Source organism: Lagopus leucura, unplaced genomic scaffold (assembly GCF_019238085.1).
Source record: "Lagopus leucura isolate 7727_CA_CO unplaced genomic scaffold, USGS_WTPT01 Super-Scaffold_100024, whole genome shotgun sequence".
In the NCBI taxonomy this organism is placed as follows: Eukaryota; Metazoa; Chordata; class Aves; order Galliformes; family Phasianidae; genus Lagopus; species Lagopus leucura.
In genome coordinates, this window is record NW_024962276.1 from 2885671 (window position 1) to 2910315 (window position 24645).

The following is a 24645-nucleotide window of genomic DNA, read 5'->3' on the forward strand; positions in this document are numbered from 1 at the left end:
GGCTGTAGAGCAACTGTATTGGTTTTGAGAACTGGCATTCAAGAGTAAATATTATACATATATATATATAAAATACAAATAAATATGATTGTATACACTCACCAATGTCCAGGGGATTAGAATAGAAATGGTGGTTAAAAATAAAAAGTAAGTTCCACAGCAGCAAGCAGCTGTGTCACACAGCAGTGCTGAGCTGGAAGAGCTCATCTGAGCTCTCTCCCCAGTGACGAAACTAAGACCCCAGTTACATCACTGGAAAACTGTAGCACCTTCTACACAACATAAGCTCTGCCACTTAAGACTTTACAAGGAAGCTGCTATATTTTCTGTATGATCTGTATTCTCTGCAACTCATTGCATTAAACACAACAGAAGGGTGCAAGGGAAAGGAATTACTCCAGTATATCTAGATTTCTTTTCCTCATTAGCTTTCCCAAGCCCTATATCTTCAGCTAGGAATGTTCTCCAATTGCCAGCTTTTGGAGCAGGGTCTTTTGTTTCTCTCTGCATTAGTAATGGTCTCATAAGAGAGGTCTTGAGTCAAACCAATGCCAACAACAGCAGCAACAACAGAAAAGAATGCAACTAATTAAAAACAAAATATGCACACTAGAAAGGAATACCAAGAATCCTCCATATACATATACATCCTGCCATGAATTTATTATCATACACAATGTGTTTAAAGTATCAGTGGGTCAGAACAGCTCCAGGATGCTACCTGGAGGCTACTTGCCTTTAAAAGACAGCTAAAATACAACTATTCCAATCTGATTTCTAGGAGACCTCTGTCCATACCACAGAAGCAACCAATTTCCCTTTAAATTAAGTCTGAGAGACCTAGGCTGAACAGATTTGGAAGCTCACTTCCTGTGCAAAAGTAGTCCTCCCCAGTTTGAACTGTAGCCCACAGATAACAAAAGCAGATACAAAAGTTGCATTGCACTGCTCCACTTCCCATTCTGCTGATAAATACAGGCCTTCCTTCCCTAGCACTCTTAACCTCCCATGTTAGATAAATGGTTAGTAAGCAAAACTAAACATGGACAAACAATACAATACCACCAAAAACCACCGTGAGCACTTACAAATCCAATCAGATAAGGACTGCCAGCATCTCCCAGAAGGTGCGAAGTGAAACTCTGCAAGGCCACTGCGGTTGCACGGCGTGTTGGGATGACCACATACTGCACGGAAGGAAACAGAAACAAATACATAAGGAAATGCAGCTGAAGAGCCTGTTCTCTTGTACTGCTTAATTAACAACCAGGACAGAGCAAACAAACTCCAGTAGAGTTCAATTGCTCTGCTACTCCTCTTGGCTTTCTAGCCATCCTGACAGCAGGTGTCCAGGAAAGGCAGCTCTGTCTGGTCTTTACTCCTTGCTTTCAACTGCACTGAAAGCACTGATTTGCCTGACAAGTCAGGCTCCGAAGGATTTTAATACATCACCCATGAGGCACTTTGCTATTGCTCCTCTGCCTGTATTTTGGCTTGTCTGATGGGGAGAAAGAACCCCAAAGATGCCTGCAGCAAATAACCTGCTCAGCACCACCAGCCTTCCGAACAAGGCCTTTGCTGTAACCTTGGATACTGTATTCTTTCCACAATCAACACATCCTTTGGTTTCCCATGAAAGGTCATGCATCCTCACCTCCCATTCCATCTCTGGCAGCATTTTTTTTCCCCTCAAAAATATGGGATTACACTTCTGAAAGGTTACAAAGACACATTAGGGAAATTTCACAGAGCCAGGATATTATAGTTTGGCCTCCAGTTCTCTAACAGGACATTACATCCTCAGCCAGGTCACGCAATATCATTCTGACTATGCAGGATCAGCAAAATACATTAATTATTTCCCACTAAGGGATCAGAGCTTGCAGTAAACAGAGACCTAACCATAGAAGGGAATTGAAGATTAGAAAGCAAAACCAAAAGAAAACAGAACAACAAACACTGGTTCTGTCGAAGGGTCTTTGATTTATAACATGAATTCCGAAGCAAAATAATTGTCTCCTGCAGAAAACCTGTGAAAGAAGCTGGCTAAGAACAACTGCACCACGTTCACATCTCCTACTTCAGAAATTGATGCTGTCTTGATCTAAAAGCTGAAAGCAAGAAAGAATTCACAAGGTTCCGAAATCCAAGCAAGCTTTGTTTTCATTTCTGAGCACTGAATCCTGTTCTGTCTTCTTCTGTTCTCCTCTTTTTGGAGAGCTCTCTGCCCTGCCAGAAAGGACTCTGGTTCACGTATTTGTTCACCACAATCCCTTTTTTCTACTCCACTTGCTCTTGATAGACTGCCTCTTTTTTTCAGAAGTCCTGCCTTCCGAGCCTTCAGTCAATTCCAGCAATGTATCCTGAAATCATTTATTAATTAAATTGGCATTGCAGGCATGTCTCTGGCTAGAGATGTGGAGATGAATTTACCTTAGCTGTCTTAGTTAGGGAGAACTAATTGCTTGACAGTGATGTATCTCAGGGCACAGAATTTGAAGCACTGCTTCAGTGCTCATCAAACCCTCTCAGAGAAGGTCTGCAGGCTCTGCCTGCAGTAGAAAGAGCTAACCATAACAAAGGGAAAGAAACAGCACTCAGAAAATTCACAGCAGAAGAGGATTCATGCCTCTTTATAATGATCACCTTCTACCAAGCACACACAATTAGGAATGATGAGTAAAATTGGATTAAATGCCTCTGCTTAGGGTCTTACGCACGTGTTTTGACAGTGACCTGCCAGTTCTTCTGTTACTGGTTTGACAAAGCTGTGAATGCATGCTGCTGATGTGCTCTGACACCACACATCCAATGGATACCCTGTTAAAATCCTGTGGTGCAACAGACGAGCAAATGATCAGATCCACAGCAGCCACCTGGCTACGGATATTAGATACTGTCCTCCTTGTGCATCAGAGAGCTCAAAACAGCCTCGAAGGCTCACAGATATCCCAAGAGGAAGATAAGGGCTAGACTTCATTAGAGGCACAGGAACATACTGAAGGTCACACTGTGAAAGGGGAGGAGAGCCACACAATTCATTACAGCTCCCCAAAGACCTCAGGTAATGGGTGCAACCTGGAGCCATGAGACAAAAGAAGATAAAAATAGTGAGTAACTGCTCTTCCCACGTGGGCCCGTGTCACACAGGTGCAGAGGAGAAGCATTCTGCAAGTTGTTTGAGAAAAAGGCATTTGAGAAAATCAAGTGATGCTCTACCTAATTCAAGAGGCTTGAGCTGTGTAGATCACAGAAACTGTGTGATTTGGAGAAGAAAGCTTGCATGGCTCCATATCGTATCAATTTTCTTAGCAAAATGACTAAGGAAATCACAAATGCATTCAAAACTTACCATTTCAAACAAGTGGCAGCGAATTCGTGCCAACTGGAGAAAGAAGTTTGAATGACAGCAGCATCATATGTGTGTATGTATATATTTGTACACATAAACAGACACACACACACAATTATACACAATTCTGCATGTGCATCTGTAGTACGTATAAATAATTTTGCAAGTAGCAGTACAATTTACAACAAGTTTTCACTCTGCCTAGTTAAGGAAGTTAATGATAGCTGAAACCATCAATGCAGTTTATAAACTGCCAAAAGTAGTAAATTTAGCCCAGAATCCAAATGCCAAAAAGCAAACAAAAACAACCAAAAAACTCCACCCCAACGTACAGCAAGCAAATGGACAAGAGATATTTCCTCCTCCTCTAAAAAGATGTTGGATAGGAAGTAAGACTTAAACCAGCATCTCTAAAACATCTCCAAAAAGTACTCCACCCCATCCTTGCTTTAAAAGCATTTTATTCAGATGGGAAGCAGTTGGTGGCAAACATAAGCTACTGTTCTAGAAAGACAGCAGTAAATTACAGTTCTAAATGGGCATATTGATGCTAAAATAGACTTAAATTCAAGCCATCCACAGCCTGGTTTGAGCATCCCACAGAAACTGGAGGTGGGAGAGCCACAGCAGACTTGGCGGATGTCTGTGGGATTGCCCTGGCTCATCTCTGGCTTCAGGCTCCAATGCAGGCAGCACACAGGGTGGGCAGGAAGGCTGACCAAGCAGCTCCAGCAAACCTCCCTTCCAGAAATAGAGGTTCAGAAAGGCCATGGTTTACTGTGGACATTCCCTTCCTGTAGTGAATCCAACAGAACCGACTGATCTGAAATAAGTATAGTAGGAAAGACAGAGAGAGATCCCTCTTTTGCCAGTAGAAGGCCATGTGCTAAGGAGGTAAATGCTGCTGTCCTGCTCAGAGCTGGGCTGCAATGTCTGCAATGGGAGTGTGCCTTCACTCATAAGCATTTCTCACCCTGCCCTAAAATGTAAATTACTGCACTCATAGATTACTGATGTGTGAAGCACACTGAGAGAAGCAATGAAAACTTCTGGAAATGTTGTTTTGTCAGCTGCAAAAATACACAGTTTTTTATACCATAAAAATAATTGTCTTTAATCTAAAGGGACGCTAGGCAGAACAAAAGGCAAATTCTTCCAGGGTTGTAGCACCCTTGCTTGTTTCAAGTCTAAAGGAAGATCTACACTGCTGCACCACCTGAGCATGTGGCTGGGAGGAGATTTGGAGAGCTGTGCTCAGGAGAATAAGGCTTGTTTTGTACAAAGCTGTGTTTGGAACAATAATCAGCCATTTAAAATCTCAGGTGGCGCAGTACATTCTGCAGTGCTGACAGTTGATCACACCTAGCTCTGCACCTTTTACTGCAGTCGTTTGAGAAACTGCATGCAGGCAGCTACAGTACCAAGAGCAGAAGAGCAATGGAAGCACAAAGCTATGAAGAGCCAACAATCTGAAGATAATGAGTTAATATTCTAGCTTTTACCAAGGAAATCAAACTTGCAAAAGCTCTGAAGCTGCTCACCAACTTGCCAGATAGGGTTCATAAGCAGTCATGAGATGTGCAAATCTTTGGAGAACCGTGACAATCATTTGGGATGAAGTTTTTAGAAGCTCACTTTTTGGCATAAGCCTGCTGTCACTGAAATCAGCCAGAATTGAAAGCTTTTTATCCATGAAAACAGGATCATATTTTTGTATATGATAAAAGTGTTGTTAGGCTTACACAAATAATGCTTTAAAATTCCTTACCAGCCTTGGGTAAGAAGAAATACCCATCTGATTACACCAAATAAACAGTAATCAGTAGAAATTAATTTGCAAAACACTTAAAGTCCATCTCGCTGAAGTATATCCACACATTTCTCTGGCTAAGGCTTCTTAAAGAGCTGTCAAACAAGGCTCTAGCCCTGGCTCTCACCTGTTGCCTGACTAAAAATGTTCTCAAACCCCTTGTGTGATATAAATGTACTTCAGGCCATCTGTTTACAGGCTTGCACTGATCTAAGTGGATGTTTACATTTATTTGTATAGCACTTTTACCATTCCACTCATGCTGATAATGTATTAAGCTGGGCATTATATATGACACTCAGTTCATTTGTCTGAAAAGGCAAGAAAATAGCTAGCTTATGAGCTCAGATCAGTTATCAACATCTGAATTTTAACATGCTTTTAGCTTACTTCCTGTGTTTGCAGAATTGGAAATAAGAATATTTTTCCAATTACTTCCAGTGATTTCTATAGTTGTTTGTTGTTTGCTTGTGTGCACTAGAGCAATATATATAACCACAAATGCATCTCTGCAAAATGCAGTTCACTATTCAGTGCTGCTCATACAAAACAGATGGCAAACCCTGTAACAGTTATTAAAAAGTGACAGCGTACTGAAGGCACATTGAAATCAACATGGAAAAGCTCAGTAATTAATGTGGAATAACAATAGCATCCTTAGCACATTTGATATAAAGAAGTGTTTGGGATGAAAGTGTCTTTTGGGTTTAACTTGAGATAGCAAGATGAAGTTTCAGTTCTCTCTCAGCCTGAGCTGCTCTGTTACAGCCACTGCTGGAGGGTGGCAGATGTTCCCTGGCCAGGCCTTCACCTGTGTCAGCCACTGCTACAGAGGATATAAAAGATCTGCTCGTTTTGACTGGGGAGATTTGGGAGCTCCTCCGAACATCACAGCAGAAGACAGGATGTGACAGGAGGCAGTGGTGAGCAACTACAAGTATTGTAGTACAACTTCCTCACTGCAGCTGTCCGTAGACTGCACATCTGTCTAAATGTTAAGGTACCTCTGAATGAATGGCAGCATCAGCCTTGAAATCAGCACAAGCTGCAAAACTCACGCAAGCACAGAATAAACAGCCTATGACAAGCTCTAGTCTGCTAAAGCTAAATTGGTTGGAGGTACAAACCTGAGCAATTCAAAGCCATCTAACACTACTGAAGTACACTGGTAAGCTTTGCTTCTCTGTGCCTCACTCACACTTAAAAGATGTGGCATTAACCATATGGCCCTACCTCATAAAATGTTCTCTGAACAAGGGAGTTACAGACTGAAAGTTCATCCAACTACAAAAACATGGCAACTACAGAGCCACCTTAAAACATAAACACAACCTTGAACTTAAATCATATTGCTTGAAGCTCTGCTGAATCAGTATATCAACACCAGTATCTTTTACATCTAGAAATTCTGAGCCAGATTGTTTTCTTGTTAATGTTTGCATAAGCAACAAACACAAGTCAAAGGATTTTTCTATTGATGCCAGACAGATTGTGTTTCTAGCTTCGTCAACAACCTGCCAAAAGACCTTGGGCAAGTCCTGTAATGGTTCTGTGACCTAGTTTCTTTCTTTTTCATACAATAAGCAACAAGGAACTTCCCTCACAATAGGATTTCAAAGTACAACATATCTGAAAGGCTCTGTACGTCCCTGATGGAAACATCAAGAAACGTGCAAGGCTCTCTAACAATCTTCCAGACCATTTCATATGAACATCTACTTGCTGACCTGAAAGATTTTAAAAGCTCTGTAGTGGAGAGAGAATGGAAAATGAAGGATGTGAGGTGAAAAATCCCAGTTTCCTATAGAACAAGGTGGAAATCGTCCAAAAGCTCTTTATACTTTCTTTTCCTCTCCTCTCCCAGAGGTGGTTTTCTATTGTGTATGTGTTGAATGGTAGGTGTGCTGGAACTGAGCCACAGAGAGAGGTAGCTGGCTGTCTTTGTGGTCAGAGGAGGGAGGGAGGGAAGGATTTCCTATTACAGAACAAAGCTGGATTATTGATAACAAAATTCACTAGTGTGCTGACTATTAGGAAATGCTGGCTGAATTCTTTAATGAACAGTTTTGTGCAAATTCTTACAATTTGGGGAGATGAGCTGTATCCAGTAATTAGTGTCCTTTTTTGGACAATGCCTCACCTTGGTGCTCAGAACAAAGCAAAAGAAGAAGTGCTTTATCTTTCTCTCCATTTACTTTTCAGCAAATCAACAAACAAAGCAAAACAGAATAGGCTGAACTATGGACTAGGCATTTGGAAGAAGATTTAAACTACAGGTTGTTCTTGCAAGGTGACAAACTGCTCTGGCTCACAGAAGAGAAGGATGCTATTCCAAAGTGCACTCACCATTAGTATGTCTGCTGTGATAGCCCAGTTTGAAAACAGAAGAGTTTCTCCGATAAAAATGCAAATCTGTTGTAACAAAACACACAAAAAGGAGAAGATTTATTCACTTGACATTTAAGGGAAAAATAACCTGTCACAAACTTCCCTTTGTTGCTTGTTTGTCTGAAACCTACTCAAAGGATTCTTCTGTACATGATGCACTTCTGGTTACTGTTGTGGTTTATCCTGAGTGTTAGAAATCTACAGATGTTTATTTGAGCCCTGAGAGGGCTGGCCTGTAACTTCATTAGTGTCAACTGTTTATGATCTCTAAAGCAGATAAATAAAAGACAGATACCTCTGGTAACAGATGAACATGACAAGCCAACCATAAAAGACAGCCCTGGACTTCCACATTTAAATCATTCAAAAAATCAGTTAGAAAAGACAAAAAATCCAAAGCTGCTCAAAACAGTCATTTTCATCAAGCTACGTGTTAAACTCTGTAGCAAACTAAATGAGATTCTCTGCCCACTGACTGCAGGGTTCCCACCTTCTCCTGCTAGCATATTGTTGCCCTTTTTGAGTCTAGTTTTTTAAGTCTAGCCACTCTAACAACTTAAGCTTTATGTTAGTAATACCTGTGCACACACAAGAAAAGGCTTAGGTATGGAGATTGCAACATCAGTGTCTCACAGTGAACTGCAATTCTTGATGCTATGGAGAGACTCAACAAGCTACACTGAAAGTCCTAAGCAGATAGTGAGATGAGAGCTTCTTCTGAGCTGGTGTGGTATCAACAATCATCACATACCCTGTGCACCTCCAGCACTCCTTCCTCACTTAATGCCAACCTCAAACAGCCTTTTTTGTTGTGCACAACAAAGCCAAGCAGGGATTGAGATCAGAAACAGATGGGGTAAAGAATCTATTTGCCATAGGGGAGATAGAAGAAAAGGGGCTCTGAAAAAATCAGTTCCCTGATGCAGTTCATTAAATGGTTCTGCAGACAGTTACAGAAGGTGAAGAACTGGAAGTGATCATCATCAGGATAAACAAATTTAATCCTTTGCTTTTATGCTGTAACAATTTAACAAAGAAAATTAAGTTCAACAGGCAAGGAAGTAAAATCTTCCACACACAATGCTTCCATCCTTTATATATTCTAAAGAGGAGAACACACAGATGAAACACAGCTTAAACAATCAGACTCACTAGAACCAGCTCCCTTGACCCTATCCATGAAGAACCACATCTCCTCCAAAGGCTGTTTCTGCCCAGCTAACACACAGAGGCACTTTTTTGGGAGAGAGGGACGAAGGGGGAGCATCCAGAGAGAAAACATTACACCTGGAACCCCTACGGGGAACTGGAGATTAACAGCTATGGAGGCTTGGATTCGGGGTACTGAAAGTTTCCCTTTTAACAGCCTTATGTTCTGTTGAGTACGGTACGACACATCAACGGAACAAAATACACAGCTCAGCTCTGATGAAAGCGTTCATGTGCACATTTTGTGGCTGTCCTGTGAGCTGTGCCAGGCTCTGCCACTCCCAGTTGCTTGCACAGGAGCAGTCTGGGCTGGGAAGAGGAAGATACGGTTTCGCTGTGACTTCAGCAATTGCTTTTCCCCCCCACCAGTTAACATTACCTAAACCTAAACCCCTCCATCCCTCAAGTCACTGCCAGGAACAGTTTGCTTTATATAGAACGACTTACGCATTCACCTACAGAAAACTTCCTCTATTTGTGTCTAAAATTATTTTTGTTTCCCATACATCCCCCCTTCCTATTCCTTACTGTGACTGGATCTGTTTCCTCTGTGATGGTGCCGGAGCCGGTCTTTACAGTCCAGCTGGTGAGCTAGGAAATCTTCTCTTTCCATTTTCCCACTATCCACTGGTGTGCTCTGAAAGGTTCTCACTGGGAATTACAGCTGCTGAGCTAAGACAGATCCCACGAATGAGGTACTGACAGAAACTGACGCTATGTGCTATGTAGGAAGGGCATAAGAGTTCCCCAGGTGAGCTCTCTTGACCTGCACTGAAATCTGCCCTCTCACAGCTCTGCAGCTACTGTTGCTGGAATTCTGCAACTGGGTAGATTTAATTGAGCTTGAGAAAGATGCTATCTCGATTCTGGCATCAATGTGCCCTGCCTGTTCAAAAAATATTGCAAACAGGCAGCTGCTTGCCTTCAGATGATATGAGTTACACACACACACACAGACAGTTACACACAGCAAGTAAAACTTCTCCCTTCTGTGGCAATTCAGCATGAGTCTTATGAATCACTGAAATATTATAAATTTCAGAGCAACGGACTTGAATTATTCACTGTATATTTCACCCAACATGTTTCTGTGAAACACATCTCATGTGGATTAAAGAAAAAGAGGAACAAAATGAAGATCAAAAATTAGGAGAAAAGATAGTGGCACTAAAAAAAAGCCAGCTGCTAATGAGGATTTGTAAAAATGAGTTCACCCACTGCAAAGAGGGACATGTGGCATTTCTGCTGCAGAAAGGCTTTAGGAATGCTTACTGCAAATAGGACAGCCTCCAACAGATCAGTAACTCCTGAAATTGTCACCTGAAATCGACTCCTCACACATTTTTAGAATTCTCTTTTACCACTGAGATATTGGCTTGAGAGATACATCCTTTTCTGAGTCCAGCTCTGTTGTATCATCTCTCACCATCTCCATTCGGTGTGCAGTTGTTCATCTTTGATGAGCCAATGTAAGTTCAGTCTCCCTGGACTCTTCCTGTTTAAGTGATCAGAGTTAGCAAATCCTGATTTCAAAAAATGATAAGTAAAGTAGGTTTCACAGCTGTCACACCAGCAGTTCCTGCAGCAAGACTGAAGTAGGTTAGAAACTCCCTGCATGGCTATTTGCAAAGCATGCATCTGTCTCAACCTTCACTATTTGAATTTCTCCTTGAAACGGTGGGTAGGGAGCCCTCATGTACTTTTGAATTTGAAGCAAGCCTAACTCCATCCCATCACTGGGCAATACAGATGTGTCGGAAGAAGATCAGTCACCATGTCAAGAGAAAGCTCCCTGGAGTTGGTGCTCTAAAAGCTCTACTGCAAGGACTTTGCTTGGCAGATGTCTCTGACAGATTGTGAAATGACTTTGTGGAATTGAGAAAGATACTGAAATCGAGGTACAACAGAAAGTTGGAACAAAGTCAAAACTTTGAAAAGAAAAAAGCAAAAGGTCCCCCTCTATTCACTTGGAGATTTAAAACAGGGTAAAAAAGACCACTGAAATGTCTGACAGTGTGATGCAGTGATGCCCACAGCTAATGGCTTTCAAGAGAGAGGTTTGAAAATCAACATTTCAAAGGCTACATATTTCAGAGCGAGACCTAAAAATTTACAGATAGCTGTTTAAAGGAGCTGGAATACAAAACATAAATACACACACTGCAAGGAAAACTGGGTAAGAACTGATTGGACTATACAGCAAAGACAGTAAAAGACAGAAATACGAAAGTCTGGGCATGACACAGAATGCTTTTTTATTCCAAGCACTCTACTACTGCCAATAGTTTACTAGACTAAATGAAAAGATTGGATGAGTTAAGAACTCTGACAACCTGCTCCACAAGACTGTAGAGACATTGCTATACCACACAACTCTGCAGAACAGGTCTCCAAGTGAAATAAAAGGTAATTAAACACTCTTGAAGTCTGTAAGATCATAGCAGCATTGCATAGCAAGGAAAAACAAGGGCTCATGTTTGAATCTTGCCTTGAAAAGTCACTTCAGCTGATATATAGCACAGCCATGGCAATACCTTGTGTTACAAGACAGTGGTAGCTCCAAAACAGACCTGCTCTCTCAGTGGGGTGAAGAATGGAATGAAAAGGCAAAATAAAGTCAAATAACATGTCCAGTGTCACATGCAGAATTTATAGAGTTCGGATCTCGATTCCCCATTTGGTGCTTTAACTAGACTCTCTTAACTGTTATACATGCATTGCTTTTCCAGCAGCAGAGAAAGAATATTAAGGGCTGCAGAGAGGCAGTGTTACCTGCAACAAATGTGTGTATCAGCCTAACAGCATCAGCAAATAGGCTTATATTCTTTATGACCCCGCTACGTGGAGGCATTACTTCCTCTGCACATCATTGACTCTTTATTAGATTTACTGCTCATGCATCATAAAATAAATTGTTTCTAAGACTGGCTAAATAATACCATCTACATTTATATCTTTACAGGATGCAGAATATTTCCACATTGAAATATGGAAGCTGAAAAGCTGCTGTCTAGAGATAAAAAAATAATAATAAAAAATGAGACCAATAACCACCTTTCATTGCATGCTTTTTGAAAACAGTATTTCCAGCTTAAAAAAGGGAGGACTTTCTACATAAGGAGACTAAACACCACAAATGAACATGTCTGTCATCAGGTCTGACAAAGGAGAAAATCACAGGTCTGACTACAGAGAGGCAGAGAGGAGGGGCAGGCTGAGGGTTCTGACAGATCTCTTCTTTTGGAGACAGCTGAGAATGAAAGGAGGGCTGGCTCATGTTTTGCCAGCCAGAAACAGCCTTTTACAGATTGTCTGTGATGGTCATTTTTCTGCTAATCACTGGATCAAAGGTGAGTTCTAGTCATGAGCTACAGGTCCAGAATCTCCTTCTGACACTTTCTAAATAGCCACAATAAATAATATAAATAGCGTTCTTGGTTCCGCCACAATGTTTTTAAATTTCCATTCTTTCCTCTTGTGTTCTCTTTTATGGCAACTACTGAAATACCTGGAAAATAAGGCTGCATAGAGCTAGAAACAGAGAGGCAAGGCATTGCAGTAGGTGGCTTGTTTGACTGTAAATGACTTCTCATTGCTCGGTGAAGTGTGCACGGCTGTGTGGAAACTAGATGTGGACTTTCAGAAATTATCCCACTTCTCAAATCATCACAGGCTGTCCCTTCAAAACTTACAAAGCTTCTCTCTACAACACTGGAAGAGAACCTGAGATTAGATCTCTACCCTTTGTATTATCATACATTATCCTGAATTTTTCCTTTTCCCTTCAAAACATTCCTCTGAATCAATCTGATGTCTTTTTATATACTAAGATTATAAATACTCCAGGAGTGAACATTTTTTTAATCTGCAATTGTGCAGCAGCAAGTATTGTGTACTCCTGGGCTGTGATGAGGAGTTTCAGGTGCTACAGCTAATACAGCTAACACATATTAGCTATATAGCTAATAGCTAATGCAGATAACAACAAATCGACCTAACATGGCAATTACTGTTGGTCTGTAGCAAGCTATTTAGCTATGGAAATTAACAGTACTTACAGGTAGCCAGAAGCTTGCCCACAGACAAGTCATACCGTAATTATGATTTGATATCACTGCTGCTACAATACCCTTAATTGTAAGGGAAGCTGCCAATTTCTCTGCACTAAGATATTAGGCGACAACAACTGAGGTATGGACGGAGGTACAGCTAGAAGAGCCCAAAGGCACAGAGCAGTGGGTTTCCATGCAGGAGTTAAATGCCCCGTTCCCAATTCTGATGACAGTTAGTGAATGGAATGAAATCCCATTTTCCTCCCAAGCACATCCCAGACAGCACCAATATGCCAAGGGGCAAAATGACAAACACTGAGATTGGGAAAAACAAGATCGGCTTCTCCATACTCCTGCAGGGAACAATGCACACAACCCAAGGTGTTTGGTTGAGAGAATAAGAGTGAGACTGGCATATGCAAAGGATTATACTTACATAGGCTCCCACAATGCTGCTCTTGGCAGCGACAAAGATCAGACAGATGAAGATGGCTGATCCTAGCATGCCAACAGCACAGACAAGAGGATCAGCCCGCTGGGTTTTTAACCGACACCATTTGGTTGCCCCAGCCCCTGTGATTACACCCAGGAAACCAGTGAAGCACGTGATTGCTCCGAAGATCAAGCTATTAAACAAAACAAAACAAAAAGTTGGTTATTTTTCTAAATATTTTTCCCCCCAAATGGACATGATCTATGAACACGTTACTAGGGTAAACTGACTGATGGAAAACATTGTTTTTGCAAGTTTAAGATAAAATAAATGAGTTACCTCCCGAGGGCTTGTGATTTCAGCACCTTTCTTGAAATTACAGGAAACAGCGGATGAAATTCAGCCTTGTATAAAGGCATTGATCAACACACAGATGCATAGGGCTCATACTGCTTCTTTCTTTATAGTTCCCTATTTAGTACTTTGTATTGCTAATTATGAACAAACAATATGGAGCAATAACCTGAACGTTGATCATGTAAGGGAAAGCATGGACAGAGAGACACGAGGAAGCTTAAGGGAAAAGAATCCTAACAAGAAACCAAATAACAGTGACTTTCAACGTACTTCAACTTTCTAACATCTTTCAGTCTACTTCAAAGAAGGCTAATCAGATTATTCTGCCATTATAATACACACACAAAATGTGTTTATTTAGATTTAAGAGCAGTAGCTGTCAAGGATTCGCTGTATTGTATGTGTATGACTCAGATAACAGAGTCTTTGGCAATTACATTGAAGTAGCTCCAGGGTAGCTCAAAATATAGGTGTCATCAAGGAGTGGAAAACTTGTCTTTGTAAACAGCAGATGGGCAGTCTGACTGGAGCTGGATTTTCTGCTCGCTGCATTTTTCAGAACACAGTAAGGCTGCCTGCTGGGTGCACTACTCAATGCTACTTCAAACCATTAAGCAGTTTACTTGTGATGGGATTGTGTCAGCTAGAGCAAGGTTTTCCTAACATTATTTTTCCCTCCCAATCTTAAAAGAGCTGGCAAAAGGCAATTTTTCATATCTTTTATTCACTAGGGTAAAAACTTTTTTAGGGTTTTATGTTTTGTGCCACCATGGTAAGGCACAAAACAATGAATTACTTTTCACAGCTTATGCACTGTAAGCTATGTTATATAACTGGAAAAAAACACCACTGGGTAACATCAAGCAATCCAGACCAAAGCGTCCCAGATCTTTGCATCACACTTGAGCAAAACTCAGCATACTCAGTAGTATACAGAGCAATGAAACACAGTGAGGTCCTCCCTCCGACTGAAATAAAAACCTTTAGGGGCAGTTCCTGCAGCCTTTAGGGGAACCAGCCCAAGTCTTGAATTACAGCCACCACTCTGGCTACCCCAACCTGCCAACTGATTCTACTGCTATTCCAGAAAGCAGTGTGGGTCTTAAGAGACCTCATCCTCTCAGTCCTCCATGCATTTCCTAAGCCAAAAACAGCTCTCTTTTCTACTTCTGTACTGTAGTCTGGGAACGAAGACTGAGCTGAGGTCATCACTTCTCCTTTGGTTCGACTTCATGACTTCATGTAATGAAGAAAAGGAGAGAAATAAAACTCAGTTTACAAACCCAGCATTTCCTATCATTGTTGCAAGGATCTACAGGAAATTACAGACATTCTAGTAACTTGACTCCATGAGAATTGCCTATTTCCTCTGGTAAATTAGCCCCCACTCTCTCTCCTTCCTTTTCAAAGCAGTGTGTATGAATCTCACCTATCTTTGGTGCCACAGGGCTGCGAGCTGCAAGTCTCTGCTGTCTTCTGCACAACTTGTGCTCTGTGAAGGTAGAGGGGGATCCACATGCCAAGTGCCCCGGTGGCAAAGGAAACAGCTGAGGTGGCCAATGATGAGAACACGTAGCTGCGGCTGTGGAGACATGAGGCAAAACCAAGAGAAGGTTTGGAAGGAAAACTGAAAGAGCAAGGAAAGTGTGCCGCTGTGACAAAACAGAGTTCCCCCGTTGTTAGCCTCCTCTGCCAAGGTACAGAGTTAACAGGAGGTATGAAGGAATGGTGAATAAGAGGCGGGGAATTCATACATCATGTTCTAGTGATAACAATGTGCTTAACTCTCCAGGGGTGCTTCAAAGGGACCACTTTTCAGGGGACCCTTTCAGGAGAACATCAGTACTTAATCACTAAGACATGATGTGTGAAATCCAGGGCTATCACCACAACATCACTGTCTGCTGGAACTATAAGCTCCATCGCTCCCTTCCCACTGATGTTAAGATTACTACTTGGATAAATCACCAAAATAAGCAATATAGAAATACTGATAAATGACCCATTATCACTTTTCATACTCCTTTTATACTGTCTGGCAATACCAGGAAGATATCATAGCCAGCAGTTCTAAGAAAAATGAAAGACATCACGTTTCCCATCAGAATTCCAATGTAACTCTGAATTCATGCATGCAAGTATTTGCACATTAACAGCAAGCATGGTGTAAGCAAGGGCAGCTACTTAAAAGCTCATAAGTGTGTTATCTTCTATGCAAATGTACAAGCACCCAACCACATTGTGTGCACATCTATTCACTCACTTTTGGTTATGTAAACATATATATTTAAACTTGTACTAAACTTTAGTAGAAGCTTTTCTGTATTTTCTCCCCTTAAGCTGTTTTGGCATTGAACTTTCTTTTTCTCACATGGCAGAGTACATCTTTCAAAACATAAAAAGAATCTAAACATTTGAACAACAGTGGCTCTACAATTGCTACAGGAACACAGCAATTTCTATACTTCAAAAGCCTTAATCAGACTGAAAGATGAGCCAAACAAAGCAGACTCTAAGATGCTCATCTTAGAAATGTTACAGCAAAAGCTGGAATCCACCTTTGTCAGCACAGTCAACGTCTAGTGAAAATGTACCTGTAATTTTTCATTCTAGGCCAACAGATCAAATTTTCTGCAATTTCTTGCATGTTGCCATTTTCCAGGCTCACAATGTTAACAAGTACAGGCCATGTGATGTTTAGATTAAGCAGCAGAGGCAAAGCATGCTTTAGCAGAGTGCTCTTACTTTCTAATCAGTGCCTTCATGTCTCTTAGCCATGAGGTCCGAGCCTTCAGCTGTCCCCCAAGTTGTTCAACATTTCCTCTTTTAGCAGCAGGTACAAATATCAAGATCAGTGTGCCTGTTATCATTCCTAAGAGTGGAGATACCTGCATGAAAGAAACAGGGAATTAGCACAGGAAGCCAGCAGTGTCTGCTTGGACTCGTCAGTAAGAAACAGATTACACTCGTTTCGTTTCAGCACCCCAGTTCTTTACAGCCAGTGTGAATCTGCAAGCACACTGAGGCATCTGTTCCCTTCCTTTCTCCCTGTCATTCCCTGGACTCTCTTATCTCACTCTGCAAGCAAGAAGCTTTGAGAATATCCTGATTAAGGTATTTATCTGTGTTATTAATGTACCGACATTCTGAATTATGTTTAACTCTTTGGAAACCTGGTAGACTAAGAGACCAACTTATTTTCAGGTCAATAAGGCCAAGTGAAAGATTTCTGGTTGTGGGAAGGCTGTCGCCTGTGAAAATCCTTGCTTGACATGCATCCCTTACCATGTTCCTCCGCCCTGCAATGGTTTCACATTATCAGGCAACTTTCAGTGACTTCCTCAATGAGCAGCAGACTAAGAATCATTGAAAATTCAAACTGGAGGTTAGGAAAATGACACATTCGAGGGTTAGGTTTCCTAGTTTCCAATCCTTTCTCTCAATCGCTGAACAAAAATGCAAACATTTCCCATGTTTTACAATGAATGTGATTCTTGTTTTGAAATTGACAATTTGTTGGAAAAACAGAAACGTGCATTTTCACTGAGCTGTCATCTCCTCCATACACGTCACTTCCAAAATAAAGTTCCTGTTCCAAAAAATACTTCCAGTAATGACCTGAGAATGGTCTTTACATATAGAGTGATATTATATATCTAAAGAAGACAAAACCAGGGAAGCTCTTCCAGGGGAGCCAGCGGAAAACAAAAATTATCCTGATGGAAAGTCAGGATTTTTATCTGAAGGCTCACTCCTCTGACAAGACAATATCCATCAGTACTCAGTAAAGCTCCAGTAAAACAGCAACGTTACAGCTAGATCCAGAGACAAAGCTGTCATTTGCCTTAGTGTCCTTCTCCAGCTCGCTGATACACAGATCATTCCTTATCTCCCTCAGACTTGGAGGCCACAGGACATCACAGAGGAAAGCACTGCTTTGAGGAATCTACTACATCGTGCAAGAGTACAATGATTGCCAAAGGGTCAGAGATTGTTTTATGCTGATGTCAGGAAGCTTTCTTGTGTAGTTTGACTAAAAGAACTATGCACTCCTATCCCAAGCAACCACCATGGATGCGTGCAGCTTGTCTTATAGGTTCCCATGATTTTGCACACTCAGGGAATTGTGCATCCATGTGCCATTTATCATGGAAATCATGACCCCATAAGGGTACAGCCTTGCAGACTAACTATGGAGACTTCAACTGAAGAGAAAGACCCTACTGATGACTTCTTTGCATAAACGAAACATTTCGGTTTTACTGACAGATGCACAATGGTCCAACAGTGCAATTTCATCAACATCCACTGACCAGAATGAGGGATTTTGGAGATTCTCTTTCCTTGTGCTGACCCTTCACTCAAAAGTTTATTTTAACTTTCAAGCATTTCTGCTATTGAATGAGGCAGGCACTCTCTTGGTCTGAAGTTTTAGGCTATCAAACCTAATTTTTTTTCAGTTGAGGTTCACAGTTGGAAACTACTCCCCACTCTCCTCGGTGCAGATGAACGGTTCACAGTGGCTTTCCTGGCTTTGCTTACCCTTGCTTGAGAGGCAATGGACCGTGTCACAGAAAGTAACATTTGCTTGAGATGGGAACACATTTATTTCATCACCTGCTGTTATAAATGCTATCAGCCTGAGATTCATGAGATTCATCATCTTCATGAAGTGCCAAAGTCAGAGAATGCAACCCACTGGGGCACGTGCCACCCAAACTGACAAAGGTCAGAGAACAGTTTTGCTGGGCCGCTTCCTGTCAGCTCTTTCAAGACATCTTTGTGTGCAGGATCTGTTTGGAGTATGTGATAGGAGTGTATTATCTTTTCAACACATTTATCAAGGTCCCAAGAGGTTAAAATAGAAGGAAGCTGACTGTCTCGGGGCAGAAAAACAGGCGGAAACTGGAACAAAGTGTTTTTTCCTCAAAGCAGGAAGCCATTCTCAGAGTTTCTTGACAGCAGTGGACAGAAAGACTGTGGAGTTGATTTAAGGCCAATGCTTCATCTCCCCATCCTCATCAAGAAATCATGGTTGATTAATAATAGAGTGATTGGAAAATTCTTGCTCCCAGGCGGGGAGAAAAACAAGTGCAATGAGCCAAAAACACAGACCTGTCTCACGTGCTTAGAAAATACCTCTGCTATGCACTTAATATCCACAGATGTAAGCTCCCATCCTTTAGCATAAATAATAAAAGGTTGAGGACATGCGTGATAGAACTCTTCTCTCCCCTAACACTGATTAATTGATACAACTGTTATTAAGATATTATCAAAATTGATATGTAAGACTTAATAAATCTCTCTATGAATTTAGACAAAGGTTCCCCAAGGCCAGGGTAGTGCTTATTGAATGTTGATTCAGAGTGCTGGCAATCTATAATTTTACTGAGGAAGAATAATGAAAGTGGTTTTAAAAGCAAAAATAAAAGTTGTTGCATTCTGGGAACATCTTGAATTTCAAGCTATTTTGATCAACGAAGAACTAAAGGATTTTGAAAAAACAAAATGCCAGGTAGCATTTTTTCTTGTGGCTGCTCCAGATCATGAGTTTAACAAGGGATATCCACACACGAATGCCATGCCAAGAGACTGGCTTACCCGCAACGCCCAGTGCCAGTCTCCAGCAACCTGCTTCACACTTGATCCAGTGATGTATCCCAAGCCACTGCAAGTAATACACAGAAAAGAGTTGGTCAGAGTTTTAAAGGAGTACCACAGTCATGGTTGTTCTTACACAAAAACAGTCACAACCAATTGCGTTTGCTAGTCTCTCTTCTGCTGCAGGAAGGGACAGAGGGAATATAACTCGATGATCTCTGGAGGTCCCTTCCAACCCCTACAATTCTGTGATAACTCTTCTCAGCACCTCGGTCTGAAAAACTTGAAATCTCATGGAAATTTGGGCATTGATCTCAAGTTCATAACTGACCTTTCAATCCCCTGAAAAAGGCTCAAAAAGAATTTATTTTATAATTCAATTTGTACATCATTCCTTTCTGTGCACTAATACGAATACTTATAATTTTACATTCAGGCTTTCAGTTAAGAAGTGCCTTTCAAGGACACATCATATTCTAACACGAAATTTTTTTCTTGTCATTTAATAGTACCTGGTGCAAACTGCCCATGAAGTAAGCATTTTTTATACACCTAGAAGAAAAAATAAAAGGAATATGCAAGACAGTCAGATGGGAGAAAATCAGATCAGTCTGAAGATAAAGGAGCAAGAGGACCTTTAGCTCCATGCTAAGGATGATGCTGTGGTAACAGAAGGTGGCTCACAAGAGACTGGGTAGAGGTAAATGAAACCAAGTTTCTCTAAAAGTCAATGGAACAAAAATGGATATCATTCTTTCAAAACTGCTGCATCTGTTGCTGTACTGCCTTGGCTAAAAGTTTCTAGGGCTACCAAAAGGCAGATGTCAGCAATCACATGCCTTTACTGAACAGTCTGTGAAGTTTTGGAAGTTGCCATCTATAATGTGTCCAAAACTGCTATTTACAGAAATCAAACCATTTACAGAAATCAAACCATGGATCCAAGCCTCCATTCGATATTTGGTGTTCAACAGATGAATATTTGTCACTTCTTGCTAGCCAGAGCTCACTGAATTCTCAATGTAAATATTTGGCACCCCTGGTATTTCCCTGCTTGGGAAAATATTCTTTTCATCAGTTTATGTCTTGGCTATCTCTTTTTCCTCAAGAACAAAAGGATGTTTGTGAGTTTTATTGCAAGACTAATTGCTCTGACTTGTAAATGCACCACCCTAAATAAATTGTTCCCTGAACTGATGGGATTAAACCGTTGCCCAGGTTTTCCCTTCTGGAAATGAACACTTGATGCCACTTCTGCACAGGAAGCTGTTCACCTCTGGGAATCGAGCTGCGAACTGTGTGAAACCACTCTGCCTCCAAACCTCACGATAGCAGGCCAGCCATTCTTTAACAAATAAATAAAAGTCACAGAATCCCTCCTGTCCCAACAATCAGACACCGCATTGGGCTGATAAGGGAAGTCAATTGAAAGAAAGCGCCAAGAGATAATTACTCCAAATCTGAGCTTGTCTGTGGCTCCACCAGGCATCTTTGTCTTGGCTGTGCTCCGCTGCTTGCACAGAAGTGTGAACAATCACTCCATTTTCTCTTTTCAGCCTTGTCCGTACTAGATTTAAGAATTTCTCTTTTTGCTGTGTCAATGGTAACAGCACTAAAACTGACTGGCCACTGCTATTACAACTAGCAAGACTGGCTTAGTCACATTTACAAACTCAGACTGGCAAAATTCGAGGCTATGCAGAATTTGAACTTAAACTAAAATAGGTTGTGTTAATGAAGCACACTCCTCTTGAAATCACAGATATTCAGATCTTCAGGCAGAAGCAGGAATCCATTTGCTCACTTTTGACAACATAGCCCTGTGTCTCACGAGATCTTGATTTCACAGCAACCTGAACGACACTGACTAACGGAGGCCTCGAACTCAGATGAACTGAAGCAACAATTCAGAACAAATATGATTTTATTCAAATTGATAGCTTAGTTTAATAATGTTCCAGGAAAGTCAGCTAAAATATTTTCCCCTAATTACTGTAAAAAACAGTACTTCCCACTTATTTCACACATGAATAAGTAACAAGGATAGAGAAGGAATCAAACGCAACTAAGTAGTCATGGCTGACAATATTTTCCTGTCTAAACCATTCCAACCAAAGACAGAATTACCATCATCTCTGGCAACAGAAGATTTGTGTGAGCTAACTTTAATTCAAAAACAGATGAAAAAAGGCCTTGTGTCACTTACCTGCCAAGAGGAATTGCAAAATAGAAAACAGACAGCATAAGGGTCCTGGTGTTTTTGTTGAAAAGGTCTCCTATGATGGTTGGAGCTATAGTTGAGTAACTTGCTTCACCAATGCCAACTAAACCCCGTGAGAGCACAAGAAGCCAGAAATACTGAAAAAAGAAAATAAACCACCTTAGAATGTCTCTCATTATAGTTCTGAATTCAGGACAGAGCAGTGAAAGTTGCCCAGTTACGGAGACAGAAGTCCATGCGACTGGAAAGTGACACACTTGTACACGTTGTTTAAAGCCTCCGATTCTTTTCATTTGTCTCTTTTTGAGGAGGAAAGGGATTATATTTTTTTGTGAAGATTTATAGGCGTGAAATAAAAGCAGCAATAATACATAATGGTCCCATCACACTCAGTATTCTAAGACAGGAGGACTCTCGGTTTGCTCTCAGGATGTCAAGTCTGAGTGCCAGCAGCACTGCCCAGACACAGCAAGGTGTGGGGAGGCAGCTGAGCGTAACAAATCCTGCTGCTGGGCTCCGGGACAGGCAATACCTGCAAGCACAGCCACAGCCTCCAACATGGCAGGGCACAAGTTAACACCAGCCAGATTCTGAAGGCTCTTCAAAGCTATGAAGGAGCTGAACCTGCAATACCCCAAACTCTTGATTTTTTCCTCGATTAGAAGCTTTGGAGTGAAGGAGGATTTCCAAAGCTGCTAAGCACCACTCTCTCTGTTTTCCTTGTGAAAAGCATAAATCCTCACCTTGCAGCAGGAAGACAGACTAAGCCAGCTCTGAACACTTCTGAGAAACCTTGGGTTCCAATCCAAGCCAAGCTGCACACAGTTATGAAGAGATAAGACAGGAGCTTTACCTGAACACCTGAGCACTGGAACATCAGCGTGCTCAGCATTTATGGCCAGCAGGTGAAAGATTCAGTGTCACAAGGCAGCTGAGTGGGCTCCAAAACCATTAAGCTGCCCAAAGAATTATTTGCTCTTCCAGGTAAATGATAACCCATCAGAACAAGGGGGAGGACTTCATGTTCAGTACAACACGGTCTTTTTTTAAATGGACAAAAGGGAACTGCTCATCTAATAGAACTGTCTTCGTGGCCTGTCACCCCACTTCAGCCAACAGTTCTGTAAAGTGCAGGGATCTGATTTTCAAGCCATCCTCTTCTGAGACACTTGCCATTTTCTGTGTGCTGCTGTTTGGAGGCATAGGGCACGATATTTTGATGCCTAAACACATGATGCCCTGATACACGAGCACAATCAAAGTTCTTAGAGATATAAGCAGCTTGGGCTACATTCAGTCTAATTGCAGGTGCAGAAATTACATGACACTCCATCACAGAAAACTGTGTGCAGGGAACCCATTTCTACACATGCAGTCACTAGAAATCCTCAACTAATTGGTATTATGCTATAGATCATTTGCAAAGAACAGTGGGGATTATGAGATGTCCTTAAACATGAAAGTACTGTAAAAATAATGAGCAATTACGGGTGAATTGCAGGAAAATGACTGATTTTGTGCCTTGTGGCAAAAACTGAGCCAGAACACGGGGCTTTCATTCACAAATACGCAAAATGTCACCCAAACATCAAGATGCACGCCTCAGTCACAAAGCACACCAACATTTACCACTGACATATTTTCACTGTTGTCTGCACAGTAATCCCCTGGTAGAAAAACGTCTCTTAGTGACCCCTACAGCCACATCAAACAAATGCTTCGCTGTACTCCCCGCTTCCTCTTCTTCTGACGCAGATTTTGCACCGATACCCACTTTCTGAGTGTGTGCAAATTCCTTGTTTGCTGGCAGGGCGTTTGCAGTGCTGCTGCAATTCACATTCCTCCCATAGGCAGCACGGATGTAACAGATACACGTGGGTGTATGCAGAAAAGGCAAGGCTGTGACTCAAGCTTTTTAATTTGTGCCAGTTGCCCAACGCTAAACCACTGCACATTACTGCAGAAATACGCTGACAACGATATGTGCACAGGTACCTGGTGTGTTTGGAATGAGCAGCAGTATTTACAACATGCTGAATGACTTTAGTCATGCAGAATTAGAAAGCAGGGGGTCTGGAGGCTGTTTTTGGTTTCCTAAGAGATTCAAACCTGGATCACAAGCATGTGACAGGCAAAGCTGTCATCTGTCGGACCCGGAATGGGTACACAGACAGCACCAGTTACACCTGTAGAATGGCAAATTCACAAACACGGGATGTTCCTCCAACCTGAAATGCCTACACAACAATGCCCCAGGTTTGGGCTCGCCAGCCAGGATCGCTCCCAGGGAACGCATTGGACAGAGATCCCCCCCAAATGATGCTGTTAAAAGCTTCTTTTCAAACCTTCTTAATGCAGGAACATTGTGGGAAGATTTCCTATGGTGGCAAAGAGGCACTTGTTTCCATCAGCAGCACCAAAACAGAGTTCTGAATCAGTGGAATCATCTGCAAAAAGGGTTGTATTTGCTCCTCTCCCCTCATTCCTCCTCCATTCACCCTCTCTGGCTTATTCCATGCTTATGTGCTCCAAATATCTTAACTATTCTCTGAAGAGCAGATGTCCAAATTAAAGCATGAGATTCTGACTTCAGACTGCAACGAAAGCAATCCTATAAAAGCAAAATCTACATACAGACACGGATGTTATCTCCACTCTGAGCTTATGTGTCTATGGATATATAGATGGGTAGTGCAGCTACTCACGTGTAATGATGAGGCACAACGTTAAAAATCTGAAATGATATTAAGGAATTATAAATCATCAGTTCTGTGTTGTGTCTTGTTTTAGAGTGCTGTAAGACTACAAAGCCAATGCTTCCTCTTATCATACTGGAAGATCTCTGGATTTTTGCCTGGCACACATTTGCTTGGTACTTACACAACAAAGTTATGCAGTAATTCATTTCAGTAAGCTAGAGCCCTCAGTATTCCATCTCCAATAAATCAGACAAACTTAAGCTTTGTCATCTCTGAACAAGGATAGCTGGGTATCTCCTGCAGACAGAAAGTGCTCCTTTCAAAGAGATTCCTAATCTTTCCATTTTTCACATAGGAAAAGAAAATACAAACAAAAAAACAACTCCTAAATTCTTACACTGCTACTCATTTGAGCCACTGCCACACCACAAACCACTCAGAAACTGATCCCCAAACCAGCATGTATGCAATATAAACAATTGCTATTTGTGTGTGTATTTATAGACCCATACACCCAAAC

The 24645-nt window shown here is 41.4% G+C and overlaps 1 protein-coding gene across 2 annotated transcripts in view; it reads right to left on the reverse strand.

Moving 5' to 3' along the window:
- The window catches only part of LOC122184567 (protein spinster homolog 2), a 122843-nt gene that overhangs the window by 27744 nt on the left and 70454 nt on the right, over nucleotides 1–24645 (reverse strand). For both annotated transcript variants that reach the window (XM_042879614.1, XM_042879615.1), the window contains exons 4-10: nucleotides 21412–21563; nucleotides 19206–19272; nucleotides 16347–16489; nucleotides 15031–15183; nucleotides 13248–13437; nucleotides 7509–7574; nucleotides 1089–1187 (exon numbers count right to left, since the gene is read on the reverse strand). In XM_042879614.1, coding sequence (XP_042735548.1) covers nucleotides 1089–1187; nucleotides 7509–7574; nucleotides 13248–13437; nucleotides 15031–15183; nucleotides 16347–16489; nucleotides 19206–19272; nucleotides 21412–21563 — 870 coding nt within the window. The remainder of the gene's footprint in view (nucleotides 1–1088; nucleotides 1188–7508; nucleotides 7575–13247; nucleotides 13438–15030; nucleotides 15184–16346; nucleotides 16490–19205; nucleotides 19273–21411; nucleotides 21564–24645) is intronic.